The 24140-nt window shown below is 35.0% G+C and overlaps 1 protein-coding gene across 4 annotated transcripts in view; it reads left to right on the top strand.

The window, feature by feature from the left end:
• Stag1 (stromal antigen 1) overlaps window positions 1-24140 on the top strand; it is a 277794-nt gene that overhangs the window by 165995 nt on the left and 87659 nt on the right. For all 4 annotated transcript variants that reach the window (XM_051206323.1, XM_051206308.1, XM_051206316.1 and 1 more), the window contains 3 exons: window positions 12348-12471; window positions 19977-20075; window positions 22850-22929. In XM_051206323.1, coding sequence (XP_051062280.1) covers window positions 12348-12471; window positions 19977-20075; window positions 22850-22929 — 303 coding nt within the window. The remainder of the gene's footprint in view (window positions 1-12347; window positions 12472-19976; window positions 20076-22849; window positions 22930-24140) is intronic.

Here is a 24140-nt window from a genome sequence, read left to right as displayed (position 1 = left end):
ACTTTGGATGTTTCTTGTTTGTTTATTTGGGTTTTTCTTTTTTGAGACAGGTATTTCTTAGATAGCCCTAGCTGGCGTTAAATTAGTAATCTTCCTGCATAAGCTTTCCAAATAAGGTGTTTGCCACTGTGCCTGGTCCTGAATGTTCTTACAACTAAGAAATAAGTATTTAAGATGATGGATATGTCAGTGACACTGATTTGATTATGGTGAAGTATTGTACAAATTAACAATTATGTCAGATGAGTAGATAATCATTGTCAAGCAAAATAAGTCTACAAGCAAAAAGACTAGCAAATATGTTATTAACTATAAGTTTTATGTATCTGATTTAATAGAATGAGAAAATTCTCTTGTAGCTTAATTTGTTTAGTGTTTTAATAATGTATATGCTTCATCTTCTGTTTGACATCATGGACAATTTTTCTTTGTTAACATGATAATTTTAATTGTTTTTTGCATATTAGACCATATTTATATTATGGTCTAATTATAAATTTTAAATGATTATGTTTTATCATCAGTTTTTATAATCTAGGGATTTGAGTTGCTTTTATTTTGTTAAGCTATTTTACATGTACATTCTTGGGTGTGATGAGTGAATTCATTACTGTAATAAAGTATCTGCGATGATTAACTTCCAAAGAAGACAGTTTATTTTGGCTCTTATTTTAGAAGTTTTAGTTTTTGGTCAATTGGTTTCTTCTGCTGGGTCCTTAATGAAGGAACATACCATGTTGAGTACCACATGTTGGAGCATTGCTGCTCACTTCGTGGCTAGGACATGAAAGGAAGGAAGAAATCAGTGTCCCAAAGAAAGGAGAAGCAGTGTTTACAGTCTGCTTCAAGCAAACCCTCAGCCCCTTAAAGACCTCTCTCTGCCTTTGCCATACCTGGGTTTCTACAATGTTTTAGCAGCTCAGAGATGTAAGCGTTTAGCACAAAAATTCAAATTCTAGCTGAGAATTATTAGGAACACTAGACTGTGAGAATGACTCTACTGTGAAATGCTCCTTCCTACTCTGCTTTCTGCATGAATTTATGAAAGATGGCTGTGTTTATATATGTGGGAAAAGAGCACCAAGCAACCAGTCAAGTGAGACTTGGTAACTCATGTTCTTAAACCAGTGTTTCAGCTTGTGAAGTATAAATTTAGAGTTCTAGTTTTGCTCCTAGTATTTTTCCCCTCCTTTTATTGTCTAAGATTGATAATGATATCCCCCTACATGCTCACTTTGGTAGTATGTGTCCTCTCTTGTTCACTTTGGTCAGTGGAACTAAAAGTGTATCCATTTTGTTGATGAATGGATGTAGCTTTATTTTTCATTTTATTGATTTTTTTTTTGTTGTTGTTCGTTTGTTTTCTTGTATTTTCTTTGGTTCTAGTTGATCATTTTCAGTATTTTTGTTTTACAAACTTACTAGTTTAGATTGTGTTCTCTTTTCTTTCTCTGTTTCAATTTACAATCTCCCAGTAAAATTTTTAATCACACATTATGATGTTAACATTTTGTCTTTAATCAGTACAGAATATTTTCTAATTGTCACTTAAAATTTGTTTGACTTTAGTTGTGTAACATCAGTTTAATTTGTGAATATTGTAGGTATTTTGATTGTCTGCCATTAGTCTCTAGTTTAACTATTACATGTACATACAACAATATATTATACTGTTATCTTCCTGTTTGTTTATTTCTTTCTTACAATTCCTTTTGAGGGGGTAGGGTTTGGAGACAGGGTTTCTTGGTATAACAACACTAGCTCCTCAGGAACTCACTTTGTAGAAGACCAGGCTGGCCTGGAACTCATTGAGAGCCACCTGTCTCTGCCTGAGTGCTGGGATTAAAGACACACCCAAGTATAATTCTTTTTCTTGACAATAATGTACACCCTCTATCTACCTTTCCCATTTACTGTTTAGTTTATTTCTATCACCTTCACACTTTTTTTATGACCTTCAGTATGAAGTAACATAAATATAAACAGCATATATTTGTTCTTTTTTATGCAGTGTAAAGTCTGTTATTTTCCTTTGCTTTTGGTTTGGATTTCAACATGAATCATAAATTACAATAAACAATATGTCATTAACCTGTCTTAAATTTATAGAAAGTTTCATTCAAGTATTTCGGCCTCCTTTATGTCCTTTCTGCTTTATTTTCCATGTATCTTTTATCCTTATTTTTGTTGTTGTTGTTGTTTGTGGGGTTGAGACAGAATTTCTCTGTGGCTTTAGAGTCTGTCCTGGCACCCTCTCTATAAACGAACCTAGAACTCACGTAGATCCCCTTGCCTCTGCTTCCCAAGCGCTAGGCTTATAAAGGCATGCACCACCACCATCCAGCCTATCTGTATTCTTATTACTCTGCAGTACAGTGTTAACATCATCAGTGAATATAGTCTTACCCTTTTCAGCAAAGGTAAGACAGGACAAATTGTACCATCTTACACATTAACATGTTAACAGTTTTGATACTTTTCATTTTTCTAACATTTTATATAGTAATATTTACTTCCAATTTGAAGAATATCCTGCTGTGTTTCTTATAAAGCAAGTAGACTATCATCAAATTTTGTCGGTTTTATTTATCTAGAAGATCAATATTTCAACTGTTTCATATAGTACTGTTTCATATAAAATTCTTGGCTCATATTTTCAAATTTTTCTTACATTTCTTTTAAATGTTAGGCCTACCTACTAGGATTTCTTGTTTAAGGTTAACAAGTTCTATGTTCGTCTTAATCTTACATTTCATGTATGAGTTATTCTTATAGCACTTACAGTTTTTATTGGATACTTCAACAGTTTGTCAAATATGTTTCTATGTGGCTTATCCAACTTAGGTTTAGCTGTGATAGGCCTTCATATTTTTTAAAAATGTGTATGTGGGTGTATACACACACACACTACTAAGACAGGATCTACTTATAGATCTAAGACTAGATGTGGCTCAGTGTGGCCTCAAACTCAGTTTTTAAGAAGGCCTCATATCCTGCCTCTACCTCCCAAATGCAGATCTTCAGGCTTATATCACCATCCCTAGCTAAAACTAACTTTTGGCTTATTTATGAACTACACTGCAAGACTGAAAATATATTTTTCAGGATTGGGGATTTAGCCTGGATTGGTCCTCATCATAAAATAACAAAAAATAATTTCTCCTATTTTTGCCTCTTTATTTGAATCATCTTCATGACAGTTGTACTGGCATAATGTTATTCCATTATGCTTTCTGTAATGATTACTAATTAATTCCCAACAGTCAACAAATGATCCCTTTTCTCCAGTCTTACCAGTTTGTTATCTTCAATGTTTTAATAGGCGTTCTTGAATAAGTAAATCTCTAAATGTTTGGATCTACATTCTCTTTATTTTCAAATTCCTTTTAACTATATGAATGCCTTCTCTTAAGAAATGTATATTAAGACATATTTCCTTTTTGTTTTTTTAAGACAGGGTATCTCTGTGTAGCACTGGCTGTCCTGGAGCTATCTTTTTAGATCAAGCTGACCTCTAACTCGCAGATATCTTCCTGCCTCTGCTTCCCAAGTGCCGGAATTAAAAGTGTAAAGGTGTACCATGCCTGGATAAAATGTTTCCATTTTTAATCATTTGCTTCTTTTGATATTAAGAATTTAGAGTTTCTAAAATTTTCTACCCCTTAACAAATGTGTAGTTTACAACTACTGTCTTCTATTTTGTAAGCGGTCTCATTATGCTGTTGATTGTTTCTTTGGCTATTCAAAAATATTTTAACTTGGGTGAAATTCAGTTTGTTTGTTTTTCTTCTTTTGTTACCTGTGCTTTTGGGAGTCGTGGATACATGAGACCTTCTTTCAGAACTGTGCTCTCTTGCTGCACTCTCACTCAGGTATAGACGTGAAAAAAGACACATCATTATAATTGAACAGAGAGCCTAGAAGTACACCAAGCATTTAAAGCTAAGTGATCTTCAACAGAGAATAAATTTTGGGGGGGGGGAATACTTTTCATTAAACAATATTGGGATATTATGTCTAGAAAAATATGGGATTTTTATTTCTCACCTGAAGGAAGAACTGTCCACTCTAAATAGATTAAAACCTGAAACAGGGCTGACAGGATGCTTCTGTGTGTACAAGCTTGAAAGCCTTAGTTTAATCCCTGGAGACCCACCAAAGAATGAAAGGGAAGAACCAATTACACATGTTAGCATCTGACCTCATACATATCATGGTACTCACATGCCCATATAGCAGGCAACATGCTAGGGGAAAATATGGAGTAATGTTGTTGAATACTGGGAGGTACAGGGTTTTCTTTTGACAGGCTTCTGTCAGTGTTTTTTAGATCTTATTGTAGAAAACATTTACTCCTTTTGTCAGTTTTATCCCTAGGAATGTTTTTGTTTTCAATGGTATTGTAAGTACAGTTGCTATCCTGAGTTCAACTTCAAACCATTTGCTGTTACTCTATTGCAGTGCTACTCATTTTTATATGTTAGTTTTCTGTCCTATAACTTTGCCAAGTACATTTATTCTCTAGTTTCCTGGCAAATCTTTGATGGTTTTTTATGTAATATGATCATGTCATCTGAAAACAATGAAAAATTGACAGCTTATTTTCCAGTGTGATATTTTTTTTCTTACTGTGTCTGGAAACTTTGGCAAGAACTTCAGTACCATAATGAATAAAACTGGTGAAAGTTGGCATTCTTTCCTTTTTGTGTTACAATTCTTTTTCACTCACTTGTCTCTATTTTACTGTTGTTTAAATACTGCGATCATGTTCTCATTTAATACTTTGAATGCGTTTTTATTCTTTGAAACAATAAAATGAATATAATAAATAAAACTCACATTATTGTCAGTGAAAGAGCACCTGCTTTGCATATATGAGTCTTTAGCCTCAATCCCCAGCCCTTCATATAGTAAACAAATAGAAAAAAAATTGTATTTACATTTAGCATTTGGGCTCATGTACTGATAATTTCAATTGCATGTTCTCTTTTCTTGCAGTCCAGCCAGACCTATCGGCTTTCTCTGTTTTGTACTTTATAGGTTTTAATCTTATTACAGACAATTTTTTGTGCACGTGCACATTTATTTAGCATCTGGGTTGGAATCATATCTGCATCTTTTACATCACAGCTGATGGAATGAGTACTTTCAGCCCTGGAAGTCACATGATCCCACTGCTCTGTTTTCAGATGTTTGAAGAAATTATTTTATACCAAAATTGACATTGACTTCCAGTTTTTAAATTCCAAATTAGTCAAGTTTGACTGAGATGGGATGCAGCATTTTATACTTGGGTTTGTCATTACCAATTTAGTCTTTTTATATGGAACTCTAGATGAACATTTTTAGATTTTTCAAAGAATAGATTATTGTCTCTGGTTTGTCTTGTTACCAAGAAATTATTTAGAAGTTTGCTGTTAATATTTTCTTATAGCATTTATAGTTAATTTACTTTTTATTTTGCTGCCTTTTAGACATATATTTTTTCTTTACCAATAAGGATTGTTTTTCTGTTATGATACAACTTAGTATCATTTTCTTCATTTTTCTTTTTTTCCCTTCAATGTCTTTAGGATATTGTACTTGTGTACAACTTGAACATATGAACTTTTTCATAATATCTTTGATGTTATGGTTCATTTTGTATTCTGTATGATTTCTTGCTATTTGTTTTTATTGAGTTTTGTTTTTTCCCTCTTTTTCAGTAATTTTCATCATTTCATACCTCATTTTTATTTTATTTAATTCCAGTTATTGTGACGTATTTTCCTTATTATATACTAGATACTTTTATCTTCTTTTACATATTATTCTCTTTATGGAATTTGGTTATGTTTAGTTTTTTTTTTTTTTTTTTTCAGTTTGCCAAGAACACCAATAAAGCAGTCTGTGTCTAAATTTCCCCAATGTTCAAATAATATTGTGTATAATTTTCAGGATCATCAAAACCCAAAGTATTCCCAACTCTAGATTTGTTCTAAGAATTGTTCTGTCTGGTCCATCCATTCTTTCTCTCGAGTGGTTTTCACATGTACAGACCTTCTAAATCTCCAAGACAGATTATCTCTGTTCAGCTCTCCATTCTGGTACATGTTGCATAAACCCTAATCACCTTGACCTGCCTAAATTCTTAGTTCTTTTCTCTTTCCTCTGGTGTGTGTTCTGGAGTTACCTAGTTCTAGTTCATAGTGCTTGCTTCCTAGAAATATAAATATGGACTAATATGACAGTTTCTTCACTTTCCTAGAGATTGTTGGTTATTTGAACAGAAATAAAATATCTTTTTTTTACATATTCAGTGATTTTTTTTTTTTTTACTCCATTTTTTCAGGGGTTTTGTTAGTTTTTCCCCCTATGTGAAAAAACAGATGTCCTTTTGACCCTGTCATGTTTGCCTACTTTCTTTTTGTTGCTTGTTTTTTGTTTTTTGTTTTTGAGGCATAACCTTGCTTAAAAGCTTCATCTGCCATGAAACTCAGCCCAGAATAACATTGATCTTCCTTCCTCAGCCTCCCAATTGCTATAATTAAAGGAGTATACCACCATGTGTATGCTTCTTAATAGATTTCTTTAGAAAGAATTATTAGATTTTCTGAATGTTGTCACTTTTTTACTAATGCATAATGCAACAAAAACAAGATTTAACATAATTTCAACTTTACAAACCTATTGCTTTTTTTTTTTTTCCTGGAAATGTATTTCCAAGACCCAAAAATACGACATTTCAATGCACTTAAAATAATTTATTTTCTGAAATAATAAGAGTTGAAGTTAGTTATTGAACAGGCTTTCAGTTCTTTGGGTGTATACAGCAACTTCTCTCGAAAGTCTCCTTTAACCATTCAGCATTTTTCACACTGTGGTGTCCTTTAACAGCATTGGGGAAAAAAAACAAAACAAAAATAAAATCTTTCTACTTAAAATTTTGTTTTAAAGTCTTACTATTGTCACCTTTTGTAATCTTAAGCTTCTTATTCATGATATCATAATGATATAATAAAAGACAATAAGGCAACCTTTTTGTCACAACCTGGTTAGATGTTTATTTCACCTGATTCCATTTTATCCTCTCCCAACCCCCCCCCCCCGTTTTCCTCCACACACACACCTTCTGTAGTTGCTCTATTTTAGGGGGGGGAAATGTTAGAGCAAAATTTCACAAAGAATTGAGATAGGAATTCATTTTATGCTGTAATTCATATAGTAGAACTTTTTTGGTCTTTGTGGGGGGGGTTCAAGACAGGGTTTCTCTGTAGCTTTGGAGCCTATCCTGGAACTCACTCTATAGACCAGGCTAGTCTCTAACTCACAGAGATCCTCCTGCCTCTGCCTCCTGAGTGCTGGGATTAAAGGTGTGCACCACCACCGCTCAGCATAATAGATATTTTTGACATAAGAGTTACTCATTTTTACCTCTTGAGATTTCTTCTATGTGAGCACTAATTCTGCTGCTACCTCCTCTTTCCTTGGGAGTTTTCCCCAAAGTTTGTATGGCAGTCCTTTACATTTTATATAATTGCTGGAAGAACTGTTACCAGAACTCTGCAAAAAAACATTCTGTTAAAATCAACTAGAGTCATTTTCATTTTATTTTAAGTAGAAAAATAATCAAATTCGCATTTGTCAAGAAAGCCATCCAAAGTACAGATATTAAATGCTCATGTGTTAATGAATGATAAACACTGAAATTGTTAATACTAGTTAGTTAATTAGGTGATTTTTTTTTAATAGAAAAAACTATGGGGTCACTTTATACTGTAAAATAGAGGTTAAAAACAAAAGAGTAATATAATTATCAGAACTATCCTTTTATAAGTGTTTTCTTGGTTTAATTTTTCAAGTAGTATTTATTCTGAATTCATTTAACTGTTCATTCATTTAACTGTTCAAGGCCCCAGTGCCAAAATGCTATAAAAAATTATTATTTCTTCATGTCTTCATGCTCTTTAGTATAGTATTTGCTCTGTCACTGTCAGATCCCTGAGCCAGACTTTACCTATCTGAAAGGGATTGGGTATTGAAGGTAGAGGTTGTGTGTATAACATGATTTTAGTATGAAAACTGAGGACTCTGAAATATATCTTTATATCAAGAGATGTAAACAACTAAACACTAGAGACAACTGTTATACCTTATTGACTAAAGTATAGTATTTGTTCCAGAGGACAGAAAAGTGATATGTACTAGTAGGATCTTTTCTGTGCTGGCTAGTTTTATGTCAACTTGACATAAGTTTAAAATCATTTGGGAAGAGAAATTCTAATTTAATTAACTGTCTTTTATGTAGGGCATTTTCTTATTTGATGATTGATGGGGACAGGACCATTCCACAGGGGGCTTTGCCACCCTTTGGCAGGCAGTTCTTAGTTATATAAGAATTCAGGCTGAGCAGGCCAGTAAGCAACCTTTTTTGTTTGTTTGTTTGTTTTCATTGCCTTTGCATCAGTTGCTGTCCTGAATTTCCTATATTTCGGGGACCTGCAAGATGAAATAAGCCCTTTCCTCTCAAGTTGCTTTTGGACAGTGTTTTTATCACATCAGTAGAAACTCTAAGATACATATCTCAGTAATGTTATTTCACTTGAACATGAAAGAATAATCAGGATTTATAATAAGAGCAGCACTCATGATTAGTATTGTAAGCAGGGGGGTCACCACAAAAAGGTAGGTGCTGACACATTTGAACTCTGTCACCTAAAGAGAACTGATATTTGGACCCAACAACAAGACAGTTCATTATTGCTTGATGACTAAAATCCTTAAAAATATTTAGGGGTAAATTAATATTTTAATTAATGTGAAGCCATTATTATTATGTCATAGTTTTTATAGATTTGGAATTAGGAAGTGACCTAGCTAGATGGCCTGGTTACTAGAATAGCTACACATAACAGTATTTTAACCATACATTTCACAAAGCTAAAGGCATATTTGGAGTCATTTGTGGTACTGTATGCTTCTAATCTCTACATTCCTGTGAATGAAGCAACAGTGTCGTGAGATTTAGCTGTTTCTTTCATGGAAACATAAAGAAGCCCTCTACCTCTAACAAACAAAAGAGAAACAGGAGCTGAGAAGAGGAGGAGAATAGAACTGGCAGAAGAAGGGGGAAAGTTAAAGGATTTTGAAATTGTTTGCCAGAAAGTCATGGCAAATAGTTGAGATTTACGCATAGACTGATTTAAATGTTATTTAATACATTTATCTACTTAAACATTACACTTTAACTCATTGATATTTACAATTTAACTGTCAAAATAAATTTAACTTGAATATTACAAGACATTGTTCAAACCACATTCCTCTAGCTGAAATTAGAAGATCTTTTTCTAAGATGGCTTAACTCAAGCTTAACTCAATATAAGTGGTAGCATAGGCCTCAATTGCTCATCCCATGGATCTCCCCATAGGGCACCTCCAATGCTATTAATATGATAAGTAGTTTCTCCAAGAGATAGTTATCTAAGAAATAACTTGTCTTTTTTTTACTTGATTTCTGGAATCAAAACTTTTCATTTTTACTATGTGTAGCACAAATAATACAAACCCAGAGGCAAGAAAGCCAAAAGATCAATGATTCAAAGCAACCAAGCCAGTAGAGTTCTTACCTCTACCAAAGCTCAGAACAAAAGGGGTGAACCCGTTCACCTGTCCTCAACGTGACTACTGAATGCACTGTACTCCTGTCTCTGCCTACCTTGGATTAAAGACCTGTGCCACCACTCCCCAGCCTCTATGGCTAACTAATGTGACTGCTGGAATTAAAAGCGTGTGCCACCACTGCCTGGCCTCTATGGCTGACTAGTATGGCAAGTTTTGCACCCTGATCTTCAAGCAAGATTTATTTGTTAGATCATAAACAAAACATCACAACTATGTTCCTCATTATTGGGTTACTTAGGGTACCCATTTTCAAGAAAAGGTAAACAAACATCCATTAGAGATACCATTAATAAACTTGTGGACATACTTTGAAGACACCAGGAAAGGTCTGGGGGATGGATGGTTCAGTACATATGAGAGTTTGGTATACAAACCTGAGGAGCTGAATTTGATTCCCAGTATTCACTGCTTACCTACACTTGAGGCTGAGGCAGAAAAATTGTCATGAGTTTGAGAGCCATAGAATAAGAATACAATGAAACCTTGCCTCAAAAGAGACAAGGTTTATCTGAGTATGGTGACACACACTTATAATCCTAGAACTCATTGGTTGCAGGAATATTGGGGGAAAAAAATAAGAAGTGCCTTGAAACTAAGTTACATCAGAATTTTACTTCTGGTTTTAATGAGAAGTATGTCTTGTATTTGTTTTTTTTTTGTTTTTTTTTTTTTCTTTTGTTTTTTGAGACATAGTTTCTCTCTATGTAACAATTCTGGCTATATGGAAACTCATTTAATAGACCAGGCTGGCCTTGACTTCAGAGACCAGTCTGTCTCTGCCTCCCAAGTACTGGAATTAAAAATGTATGTTATTACTTCAAGACTTGAGAAGTGTGTCTTGTTAAAGAATTAAAATTAATTAACATTAAACATTTAGTAAATGCAAAAACAAAATTTGATTGTTGAACTACCAAAAAATTAGTATACACATTCTATCGTGTGTGTGTGTGTGTGTGTGTGTGTGTGTGCGTATTTTTTTAAATTTGAGACAGTGTCTCTATGTAGAACTTGGCTGCCTTAGAATTCACTATGTAGACCAGCCTGTCCTCAAATTTAGAAATCGGCCTGCCTCTGCCTGTTGAGTGCTGAGATTACAGGAATGCACCACTACACTACACTCAAGTATTTTTTTCAAAGTTAGAAAACAGGTAAAACTATACTTTTTGAGAAGTTAAAGTAGGAAAATCATCCCAGAACAACCATACTGAATGTGTGTTATGAGGATAATGGGTAGAGTTCTGAAATTTATGGGTTTTCTGCCACTAATTTGCATTGTTACTAAAGTGGATGATTCTCCATTGAGCAGCCTAAAACATAATTAACTAATGATGAAAGAACTGTGATTTGAATGAAGTGGTAAAATTTGTTTTATAGAATTTCAAGCTGAACTACATATTTCCTTAATTCTCAATAAATGTTTCAAAGACTTTTGGTTTTGTAAAATTATTTTAAATTTTCACATTTTTAAAATTATTTTGTCTTGGGGGAGTGAGTGCAGTGCCCACAAAGACCAGAAGGAGGCAACCCAATCTCCTGGAATTTGTACAGTTACAGGTAGTTTTGAAACTTCCTTTAAGGGTTGAAAGTCAAACCAGGATGGTCTGGAAAAACAGATGGTGCTGCCTTTCCAGCCCTTACTACGAAGTTCCAAATAATTGGCTTCTATATGATTTTGCCTTGTTAAATATGTAAACTAATTTTGGGTGGTTATAAAAAATAATTCTTATTCAATTCATTAAATATTGTACAAGCTGGTGGTGATGCTCGCTTTTCATCCCAGCACTTGGGAGGCAGAAGCAGAGGGATTTTTCTGAGTTTTTAGCTAGCCTGGTCCACAGAGAGTTCCAGGACAGCCAAGGCTACAAAGAAACAAAGCTACAAAGAAATCCTATATCAGAAAATAAAACAAAATGATTGTGCAAATTCATAATAGTTAATCATCATGTAGAGAATTATTTTTGAACTCTTTATTGGCACATTTTTTCCTCAACTTGACAGTAGCTGTATTGTCAGAAATCTCTGTCATTGCCTGTGTTAGGGCCAAATTTTGTGTGGTTTTATGACACTTTTAATAGTTTCTATTTTCATAAATACCAAACTGAACATGACATTTATGTTGGAGACCTTTTGCAATGTGGGCATAAAACAGTATTCATAATATTTATGTTGGGTTGGTGAGTTGCCTCACTGGATAAAAGTACTTGCTGTCAAATCTCACAACCTTCGTTCAGTCCCTGGGACTTAAGTGTCAGAGAGAGAACTGACTCTTGTAAGTTGTTCTCTGACCTCCACACTCTTGCCATGGCATATGTGCAGCCCCTCCAAAAATAAATAAAATTAAATAAATGCTATTTTAAAATTGTGAGGAAATGTTTATATTGGACTGGGAATATAACCCAGTTAATATAGAGCTTTCCTGGCATTCATGAAGCCCTAGGTTCAGTCTCAGGCACTGAGTAAAACCACATATGATCACAGAACTTGCTTGTCATCCCTGTACTTGGCAAGTGAAGGTGTGAGAATCAGCAGTTCAAAGTCATCCTTGGCTACATAGTAATTTTAAGTCCAGCATTTTTAACATTTTAACAAAGGAAAAGATATAATTTATGTTTGTTGAAAGTCAGTTGGAACACATTCCAGGTCTCTGTATAATTCAGAGGTTTGTCTTCCTCTGCCCCATCCAGTGATGCAATTGCTGAGATTCGAGCCATCTGTATTGAAGAAATTGGAGTCTGGATGAAAATGTATAGTGATGCCTTCCTAAATGACAGTTACCTGAAATATGTAGGATGGACTCTTCATGATAGGGTAAGTTGGTATTTTCTAGCTTTGATAGAAGACGTATTTGTCTCCATACTGGCATGCCAGCAATCACAATTGCAGTAGCTTATTTTTTAAAGAGATGTAATAATATGAAATTTAAGATCATACACCATTATGAAATTTAAGAAAGTGCTTTATGTGTCTTCCTTGAATGCAATGGTATCTTGAATATGTACATTATCATCAAGAAGGTAATAGTCTCCTGATTAAGGATCAAATGTGATTAATTGTTTTAATTTTGTTAAGTTGTAATACACTATGACTTCTAGGGTCAGAGTTAAAGCAGATTTGTTTGAACCCTTGAGTTAACCCTTGAGAAATATTATTTTAAGGTGTGTTGCTTTTGTTTATGTTTCATTTGTTTACCTCTGAAGCTGTGTTAATGTGTCTGCTGTCTTTACTAGCCTGATGGACTAATAAAGAGCTGAACAGCCAATAACGAGACAGGAGAAAGGATAGGTGGGGATGACAGGCAGAGGATAAATAGGAGAAATCTGGGAGAAAGGATCTGGAGATCTGGGAATGAAGGAATAGGGAGAGGAGGACATCAGGAGCTAGCCACCCAATTACCAGCAAGACACTGAGTAAGAGTGAAAGTAAGAGTTACAAAAGTAAGAGGAAGATAAAGGGCCAGAGGCAAAAGGAAGTCTGAATAATTTAAGAAAAGCTGGCAAGAAACAATCCAAGCTAAGGCCAGGTGTTTATAAGAAAGAATAAGATTCCATGTGTATTTATTTGGCAACTAGGTGGTAGGTTCCCCCAAAAGCCAAAAGAGTAAAAACAAACGCTATAGTTAACTAAGGTCAAATCCTATGTCGACTCCTACATGAGAAATCCTCAAAATAAGTTTTAAATTGCTCTATTTTCTTTGAATTAAGATACAGCTATTGGAATACTTTTAAAACATTACATTAGTAGGTCTAACGAGAAATCTGTTAATTTTAGTTGGAGGCTTGTTTTCTGTGTCTTATGCCTGTGAGTATTTACTGTAAAAATACTTAGTAAACAAGTAATGCTGGTGCAATGGCTTAGCAAGTAAAGTTGCTTGGTGTTCCATCCTGGCAACCTAAGTTCAATTCCTGGAAGGCAGAAGGATAGAACCAATTCTATAAAGTTGAACTGTGGCCTCCACACATGTGCTCATACATACATATCACACATATACATGTATAGCCATAAATTAATAAACACATTAAAAATATTTAGCATTATCAATGTTGAAAATTTCCAACATCACAGCCATTACCATTGAGAGTTCTGTGATCCATTTTTGCTGTTAGAAGTCTTGAATGTGTACAGACATACTATTACAGCTTGGTTGCTTAACATACAGATTTCTACTTGTTGCCTAAAAGACATTTTTCTCTTCACTCCCATCTCAATAGCGCATTCGAAGGATGTTAGGATTTTTTTTTCCCCTGAATACAAATCTTTGAAAAATATAATCTCAGACAGGATTACCTATTTTTGTTTCTTTCCCTTTTTCCATATGTAATCTGCATATGAACGTATACCTTCCTATTTAAGTCCACTTTAGATTGATCTATGGAAATCTGAGAAAATGTAGTATTAGTGTCTTCACGTGACTGTATTCACATACTCTCAAAGTAAACAAGTCAGCCATCAGTTTTTTATTAAGAATGAGTTTAAACCTTAGTGTTTTTATTCTCTCTCACTTCCATCTCAGTTTTTCCTCTGATCCCCCAATAGAGTATTTTCCTACATTTATGTAGCACATAGCAGATCTGACTGATCTTTATAAATGACAACCAATGCTGGAATGATACTAATTTGATGTTCATCAATTTTTTAGTGAAATATTTTAGATTATTTTTATTTCATTTTCTATCTATGGGCATTTGCCTACACTTACTTATCTATTGGCATCTTGGTCGTGCCTAGTGCCCAAGGAGGTCGGAATAGAGTGTTAGTTCTCCTGGGACTGGAGTTAGTGATGTTTGTAAGCCACCACGTTGGTGCTAGGACCCCAACTAAGGTCACTTTAAGAGCAATATACACAATAAAAAGCAAGACAGGTGAAAGCCAACAAAAGTATTATGCATACACAATTCATGTAAAAGTTAGATCTTTTGGGAATCAGTGCTTTCTTTTCACTGTGGGATCTGGAGATTAAACTCAGACCATCAGAGTTGTACAGTAAATGCTTTTACTGCTGAGCCATCTTGCTGCATTCTGAAAAACTTTTTTTCCTCAGAGAATTTTTCAGAGCTGTTGATAAAGAGTCTATAACAAATATAGATAGCCATATTTGCCATATTACCTGAGTTTCATATTGCCACATGTGTATTTATTAAAGTATTTATTGATCAACTAATATAAATTAAATACTATATTAAATATAGTTCAGATTTCATGAGGACTTGGTTGTAGTGATCCATTCAGGTGCGTATGGTACCATAAATAAAGCTTCAGAAAGTAGAGGTGCCTAAAATATCACATACCAAAGTTGTAATTTTCATCCTAACTACTTTACGATTTTCTAAGTTATTTTCATGGATACCTCCTAATTTAATTAGTAGGAAGTTCCTGTGGCATAGGCTAGATATTTGACAAGTGAAGTGCCAAAAATTGGGGGGGGGGGACGTTAGATAATTAATTAGGAGCTGTCACTGAGAGATACCAATACGAAAGGTAAAAATAAAACCCTATTCATGTCCCTGCTGTACTTAAACATTTTAGTCCATGAAGCTTTGTAAAGGAATTTAGGTTTTTTATTTGTTTTGTTTTTTGACTTAGTTTGGAAAGAAATTGGTTGTGTTACCTTACATCTAAAGTTATGACTTTACATCTGGAAACTGTTCTTGATTTTTTTTGCTTATCCATTGTTGATCTTTTTATTGTGTGGGCATAGTACTTTTTTTTTTTTTTGCTTTCTGCCTTTCTTGCTGCTAGGAATACTGTATCATATGAGCAAGTTCCATGGTTTCTCCACAGCCTTGATGTTGCACAAATTCTAACAGGCCTTAACCCACTCAGAGTCGGATGTTGGGGTGTGGGGGGAGGGGTGCTGAAAGATCAGAGAAACAAAACAGATTAACCACTAGCTCTTATCTCTGCTTCACTCAGACTGCATCCTCAGACTGATTGCCTAGACTGCTCTTAACTCCTGTCTCCTCCTGCCTTACAGTCCTCTGTCCACCCAGCCATTTCCCTTCCTGCCTCTATCTTCTTAGTGCTGGGATCGCCCTTGTGTGAGCTCTCTTTCTCTTTTAGACTGAATCAATTCCAGGTGACCTTGAACTAACAGATCCCACTGCCTCTGTCTCCTGAGTGTTGGGATTAAAGGTGTCCCACCACTGCTCTGTCTCTATGGCTAACTAGTATAGCTAGCTTTGCACTCTGATCCTCATGCAAGCTTTATTTGTTACATCGTAAACAAAATATCATCGCACCTTCCATTTATCATTGCCACCTTTTACTATTATTGTACACTGTCTCTGTTCATTGTCTTTTGTTGTGACAGAAGACCTGAAAGGTGAATGTCCAAGATCAAGCAACTTTCTCTGGTCAGTTCTTAATAAGGATATTCTAACCACACCCAACATGACAAATGGTAACACATGTAGAAGGGAATAAACAAGAGCTAACATAATTTAGAAAAAAAGCAAGACTCAGGATGGTTTAGGCTTTCTCACATTACCATGCATTCTCTCAAGAGATGATCTACTAGTATTAAGCTAGTAGAAGTGGCCTTGCTCCCAACCTACTGCCTTCAGGAGTACTATACTGGGGAGCAGATTTCCCATACATGAGACTCTACAGTTACAGCATTATTATACAATAGTATTTCCTACTTGCCTCAAATGGTTAGATGACCAACACCTTATCTATACTACTCTAGTCTTTTTTATCTCTATCTCTAGAAGCCCAAGTTCCCATTTTGTCCATGCTGATATTTTACCTTAGCTTGGGAGAGAAGAGAAGGGGGTGGGTGGAGGAGAGGGGAGAGATTTATGAAAATTATGAAGAAGCCTACTAGCATTGCCCTTAACATAGATAAATGCCTTGATTGAATTGATAATATCTAAAGCAAGGTGGGAGGAGTTCTGCCCCCCCCCCACTATGGGGATAAGAGCCACAAGTCTGAGTGGAAATTAGGATTTCAAAGTTCTCTATTGAGTCAATTCAGATATGCTTTAGACCTTTTTACTTCCTTTCATAACTTACTTTATAAGAGATTTGCTATATATGTAGTCTGGAATCCTCTCATTCTACAATTGGGTTTGACCTTAATTATAATCAGTTCTTTATCTACAAGAGATAAGTATCACTTTAAATTTTGTCAAAAAAGCAACATTTGGATTGTATTGCTGTGGTGAAATACCATGACCAAAGTAATGTGGGGTTTATTTCATTTATTCTTCCTTATTACTGTTCATCAGAGATGGTCAGAGCAGGAGTTGAGAGACCATGGAGGAGTGCTGTTTAATGACTTGCTCCTTAAGCTTGATCAGCTTGCTTTTTTATAGAACCCCAGACCACCAGTGTAATGTGTCTTTCTTTGAACCACTAGCTCCCGAATAATGACACAGAGACTTCTTATTATTTATGGAAGCTTGGTCTTAGCTTAGGCTTTTTCCCAACTAGCTCTTAAATTTTAAATTAACCTGTTTATATTAATCTGCACTTTACCTCTCTTTGGTACCTTATATCCCACTTCCTCTGCGTCTGGCTGGTGAATCCCCTGCCTCCCAGAGTTCCTATCTCTGCCCAGAAAGCTTGTCTATCCTCTCCTGCTAGCTTTTGGCCATTCAGGTCTTTATTAAACCAATCCAAAAGTGCCTTAGGCATTCAAGGAAGAACAGACACACATCTTCACACACTGTCATCAAATACCCTGCAGTATACCAACCCAGGCATAGCATCACCTATTTGTACAGGGCCCTTTCATATCAGTCACTAATTAAAGAAAATGCCCTATGGGTTTGCCTACAGCTTGATTTTTATGGAGGCATTTTCTCACCTGAGGTTTGCTCCTCTCAGATTACTTTTGCTTGTGTCAAATTGACATAGCAGCCATCATTTAGTCCTCCTACTCCCTTAAATATTTGGATGTTGTACAGCTAGTGTTCATTGCCTTTCACGATAGATAAAGACATTAGCAAATACACAGCTATTCTGTATCACCATCTTCAAGTAATCTAGCCAAAGTGTGATCTTAAAAGACTTACTTGGCATCTTCTCTGTTAGAGTGTGTTCCCACGTAAGCCAATCCTGATTCTGAGTTAAAGGTCACTTAATGGAGTTATTTTCTGAAACGTATCGTTTAACCATTTCATCAGTGTATGACTACATATAGTAAATATATTTATGCACAACCTAGATAATATAGGCCATTCACTTTACCAAGCCTTTTGAAGTAGACTGGAAACTCAGTAAACATGTTTGGGGCTGCTGTTAGCTTAGCATAATGTTTTACAGTAAACTTCTTAGGTATATGTTCTAAAATAGTAATAAAAATACTATAGTAGGTACATAAAGGAAGTGATCCAGTCATTATTATTGAATATTTTATTTATACTAAATTCCATGTGCACAGCAGTTTATTTACACCTTCGTGACCACAAATATAAACAACACATTTGACTAATGTTTTAATGGCCTAAAATTCTCCTAGGCAATAAGAACTTTTTGGCTCCATAATCATCTTATACATGTTATATATATAAATCTTCTTTAACCAAAACATCATTTTGCAGCACGTTATTTTACTGAGGTTTGTATTCAGCTATAGCCAGTAAGGAAAGTATAATAAAGGAAATAAACAAAAATGTGATTTCAGAGTTGTTCTATTCTGGGCCAGGTGGTGGTGGCACACACCTTTAATCCAAGCACTTGGGAGGCAGAGGTTGGCAGATCTCTGTGAGTTCAAGGCCAGCATGATCTATAGAGCAAGTTCCAAGACAGCTGGGGCTACACAAGGAAACCCTGTCAGAGGGAGGAAAAAAAGAGTTGTTCTCTTCTGTTGTTGTTGCTTGTCCCCTCCTGTTCAGGGACTTTCTCTTAGAATATGATTTAAAGAGATTACACCTTAAGTCTTAAAGGAAATAAGGTTTATTTTATTTATATGTGTGTCTGTGTATGCCTTCAGAGGCTGGGAGAGAGTGTTGGATCTCCCACAGGTGAAGTTACAGGCAGTTGTGAGCCTCCTGACATGGATGCTGAGAACTGAACTCAGGTCTTGTGGAAAATCAAAAAGTGCTCTTTGCCTTTGAGCCATTTCTTCAGTCCTGAGTTAGACTGTTTTATCCTGAAGTCTTTGGAATCTCTTCTGGCTGGTTCTGGTCTATAGTCAGTTCCCCAGAAAAGGGTACAAATGAGGCCCAATATCAGCCAACATAGACAGAAGCTAAAGAACTAGCCAAGTAAAGATTTGGGTAGTGCATCAGTAGCATATGCTTTGGATACTTTAGGTTCCTCCTGAACCCTTAGAGAAGAAACATCACTTTATTCAGTGATATCTAGAAATTACTTGAAAAAGCACTTGCAGAATAATTCAGTGACATTTCAGTCATTTGTCCCGTTAATGGAAGATAGTGACACTACAAAAATTTGTAAATGTAACATCACACTACATTCCTCATATTATTTTGTTCAGACTTTCATCAGCACAGTCATGTATTTCATCCTTAACAATGTTGTAAATGCCAGGAAAACTGATGTGTGTACCATTTCATGTGCAGCTAATAAGCTTTTTTGTTTAAAATAAAACCTAGTTTTCTTTGATTCCAGAATGGATTGATATTGTCAAAACACATTTCTTCTTTTAGACCATGGAAACCTCAATCTTATTTGAATACTTTGATAGTGTTGCACAGATTTCTAGATGATGTTGAATGTACACTGATCTACAACATCCTCTATTCAAATTTAATGACTTTGTTAAGGATACTCTTCTGAGATGGAGATTTCGCTCAGTAGATTGCAATATTCTGCTAATGAATAGAAAGCATTTCTAAGACCCTTTTTTCTATAGAGTTTGTCTCTGTTTCAAGTAAGCTACTTACCTGTCTGTTTTCCTGACTACTCTCTTTTCTTCTCTGTGTTGTAGAAAAGCATCTAGTAAATATTGTTTGGGTGAATAGACCATGATTCTTTAAGGAAAAATTGTTTTTATAGGATCATTCCATAATTACAGGCAGAATAAATGAGCATACCATTTTCTATAACCATAGATTATACATTCAGTGTGTCACTAAGGCATATGGAAAGAATTTCATTATTATATATAGTTTTCAAATATTTGAAAAAGTTTTTGCTTATTAAGCAAGTAACAAAGAAGTTTTATTGCATTTTTTAATTCAATCCTGTGCTGATCCAGATTATGTAATTGTTCATTCTCTTCCTTTATTAATAAGTAGGATATAAGTTGAATAGTTAACCTGAGATTTTATTTATTTTTCTCTTTTTTCTAAACTTTTGTGGACTGAAAATGACTGCCTTTTCTGTTTTTCTTTGTATTCCTAAAGCAAGGGGAAGTCAGACTGAAATGTTTGAAAGCTCTACAAAGCCTATATACCAATAGAGAATTATTCCCGAAATTGGAGCTATTTACTAATCGATTCAAGGTAAGTGTCAAATGATGAACTTATGTTGCTTTTCTCTTTGCAAATACTAATTATACCTACATTAGCAAATGGTATTACCATGATGTTTATGATTTCTATTTTATTATTGTTTTATTAATAGGCAAAGTATTGAATTGCATTGTGCTGTGTTTTTCAGCTTGACTTCTTCATTGATATTGCTGCCTTTTTTTTTTTTTTTTTAAAGCTTTAACATTGTGTATGTTCTGTGCCTATCTACCCCATCTTTAAAATCTCTCTCATGGTCCTTTTTCCAGTGCCATGACTTATTCCACATTAACACTTTCATACACACATAATTATTAAAGCATGTAGTCTAGAAGTGAGCAAGAATATGTGATACTTCTATTTTAATAATTTACAAGTCTGTCCATTTTCTTTAAAATTTTATGATTTCTATTTCCTTTATAACAGAATAAAACTATTTTGTATATGTACTTTACCTTTATAACCTATCAGTTAATAGACATCTAGACTATTCCTATTTCCTTGCCATTTTGAATGGAGTAGGAAGAACCATGAATGAATAAGTATCACAGTAATAAGATGATCTTTTTTGATAAGTGCCTGAGAATGGACTAGCAAATTCATATGTCCTCTCTCTCTCTCTCTCTCTCTCTCTCTCTCTCTCTGTTGACTTTTTGAGACCTCCATACTGATTTCCATAATGTCTGCAAAGAGAGTACCTTTGTATAAACTGTGGATAATGTCCTCTATCTCCACATTTCTAGGATGGCATATAAGGTAGTCATCAATCTCATTAGGGAAGGGCATTGAAGGTAGCCTCTCTACTACTGCTTAGATTGTTAGTTGGAGTCATCCTTGTAGGTCTCTGAACATTGCCCTAGTGTGAGATTTCTCTTTAAGCCTGTAATGGTTCTCACTATTATGGTATCTCCTTTCTTGTTCTTCATTCTTCCCCCACCCCCTGACTCAATCTAACTGTTCACTCATGTTCTTCTCTTCTACCCCTCTCTTCCTCCCAACTCCTTTCTTCTTTCCCCCCCCCCCTCCCAATTTGCTCAGGAGATCTTGTCTCTTTTAGGGTCCTCCTTGTTTCCTAGCTTTTCTGGTGGTATAGATTGTAGACTGGTGATCCTTTGCTCTATGTCTAAAATCCATATATAATTGAGTATATACCATGTTTGTCTTTTTGTGACTGGGTTACCTCACTCAGGATGGTTTCTTCTAATTCCATCCATTTGCCTACAAATTTCAAGATTCCATTGTTTTGTTCCGCTGAGTAGTACTCCATTGTGTAAATGTACCACATTTTCTTTATCCATTCCTCAGTTGAGGGGTATCTAGGTTGCTTCCAGGTTCTTGCTATTACAAATAATGCTGCTGTGAACATAGTTGAACAGATGTCTTTCTTGCATGACTGTGCATCTTTTGGGTATATGCCTAAGAGTGGAATTGCTGGATCTTATGGTAGGAAATTCCTATTTTCCTGAGGAACCGCCATATTAATTTCCAAAGTGGCTGTACAAGTTTGCACTCCCACCAGCAGTAGAGGAGTGTTCTCCTTCCTCCAGCATAAACTATCATTGGTATTTTTAATTTTAGCCATTCTGACAGGAGTAAGATGGTATCTCAGAGTTGTTTTGATTTGCATTTCCCTGGTGGCTTAGGATGTTGAGCAGTTAAAAGTATCTTTGAGCCATTTTTGATTTCTCTATTGAGAATTCTCTATTTAGTTCTGTACCCCATTTTTTTAATTGGATTATTTGGTGTTTTGGTGACTAGTTTCTTGAGTTCTTTGTATATTTTGGAGATCAGCCCTCTGTCAGGGATTGGTTAAGATCTTTTCCCATTCTGTGGGCTGTCGTTTTGTCGACTGTGTCTTTGCCTTATAGAAGCTTCTCAGTTTCAGGAGGTCCCATTTGTAATAATTCTTATATATCTGTATTGGTACCTTTTGTCTTGACTCTCTTTGATTTTTTTAAGACGTTTCACTGAGTAGCTTTGGAGCTTGTCATGGAACTAGTACTTGTAGACTGGGCTGGTCTTGAACTCATAGAGATCCACCTGCTTCTGCATTACAAGTGCTGGGAGTAAAGGTGTATACCACCACCGCCTGGCTTTGACTCTCTTCTATACAGTGTCACACATATGAATTTTAAACCACCATCTTGCCAATCATTCGCCTGTATTTTTTTTTTAAGTAAGCTCATATTGAAATAGATGAATAAATCTGCTTCACAACTTATGTACCCAACAGGAGTTTTTATTTATTGCTTTGAAGGAACTTTCTTGCTTAAAATAAGAATATCTCGGTATAAAGAGCTTTTGAAATATGTTAATTTTGTAACTGGAATTATACTTGACAAGTGTGCTTTAGTTTAGGAAATGTTAGTTGATGAGAAACATTTTCAGGTACATCTTTAATCATAGCATTGGGGAAGAAGAGATGGAGCTCTGTTAAATTCTGGGTCAGCCTGGTCTACATAGTGAGTTCCAGGTTAGCCAGGCCTACAAAGTAAGCTTTTGTCTCAAAGGAACAAACAAAAACCCCACATCCCACTTGTATAATATAGTTTCAACAGTAAAATTTCCCAAGCCAGGCATGATGGCACATGATTTTAATCCCAGCACTTAGAAGGTCAGCCAAGGCTACATAGTAAGACCCTGTTTAAAAAAAAAATAGTGAAAACTTCCTGTGTTATCTTTCTTAGTATTAAATATATGCCTTAGAATATCTTAAGCTGCTCTTAGCTTATTTATATTCAAGGTTGCTTTGTTTTAACTTCTTTCAGGATCGCATTGTATCAATGACTCTTGACAAAGAATATGATGTTGCTGTGGAAGCCATTCGATTGGTTACCCTGATACTTCAGTAAGTATAGTGTCTGTTAACAGTTTAATCTTTTTGATATTTAATATTCCTTTCTGGATTAATACATCAAATAAATACTTGATGTGAAGGATCCACTTTTACTTTTTAAGGTTATATTTATAACCAAATGTATGTTAGGTATTGTTGCTTGTTTTGAAATATGGTCTCACACTACAGCCCAAGCTTGGAACTTACTGTGTAGCATAGACTAGTCTCAAGTTGGAAAAATCCTTTTGCCTCAGCTTTTTGAATTCTAAATGAGTTGTTTTTCATTTGAACTGATGTCTGTTTTCTCCATGTAAAGGTTATTTCGTGCAGTTTAGGAGAGTTACCTATGAATTGACATATTTAGCTATTTAAAATAAAGCCCCAAGACTTGAAAATGAAAGTTTTCAAATAGATTTTTTTTTTTTTTTTTTTGTGAATGGAGAAGTGAAAATAATTAAACAAGACCATTCCATCAATCTTTTAAAATAGGTAGACGATTTTATAGGTTTGTAGTGTTTATTGAGCTAGAATAATTTTGTTAGATAATGTGGTTTCTAGCACAATTTTTAAAAAAATAATCCCTTCTCAGTGCTTTGATGATATGTCTGTCCTGATTTGGGGGTCCGCTCAAATGTCAAATTTTGCTTGAATTCTATGTCCTAGCTATGCTTTTTTCGTTGTAGCTTTCAATTATGTGTTATACATGAGAACTCCTGTCCTACTACATGATTCTCTCCCCTTTGACTTTCAAATCTTATTTGGCTAATTCTTGCATTTTGTTTCTGTTATGGGACTTCTTAAAACGTACATGTCAAATGCCTCATAAACTTTGATGTGATTTTGAGTGTAAGAACTGTACAGTGGACCTGGCAGTAGTGGCACATACCTTTAATCCCAGCACTCAGGAGGCAGAGGCAAGTAGATCTATCTCTGTGAGTTCAAGGCCTGCCTAGTCTACAGAGCTACTTCTAGGACAAAGAAACCCTGTCTTGAAAAGCAAAACAAAACAAAATAATCACTGTAAAATGCCTGTCTTTAATCCCAGCACTAGGGAGGAAAGGCAGTTCTCTGTGAGTCCCAGGACAGCTAGGGCTGCATAGTAAGACTTAAAGAGAAAGTGGGATGGGGGAGGGAGAAAGAGAAAGAATATTGTATATTGTAATGTTATAAAAGAATAAAATTTTCAGTTCTATATTCAGATATTTTAAGTGTTTTATATGTAG

This window comes from Phodopus roborovskii, unplaced genomic scaffold (assembly GCF_943737965.1).
Source record: "Phodopus roborovskii unplaced genomic scaffold, PHOROB, whole genome shotgun sequence".
Classification (NCBI taxonomy): Eukaryota; Metazoa; Chordata; class Mammalia; order Rodentia; family Cricetidae; genus Phodopus; species Phodopus roborovskii.
This window is presented reverse-complemented; position numbering and strand designations above follow the sequence as displayed.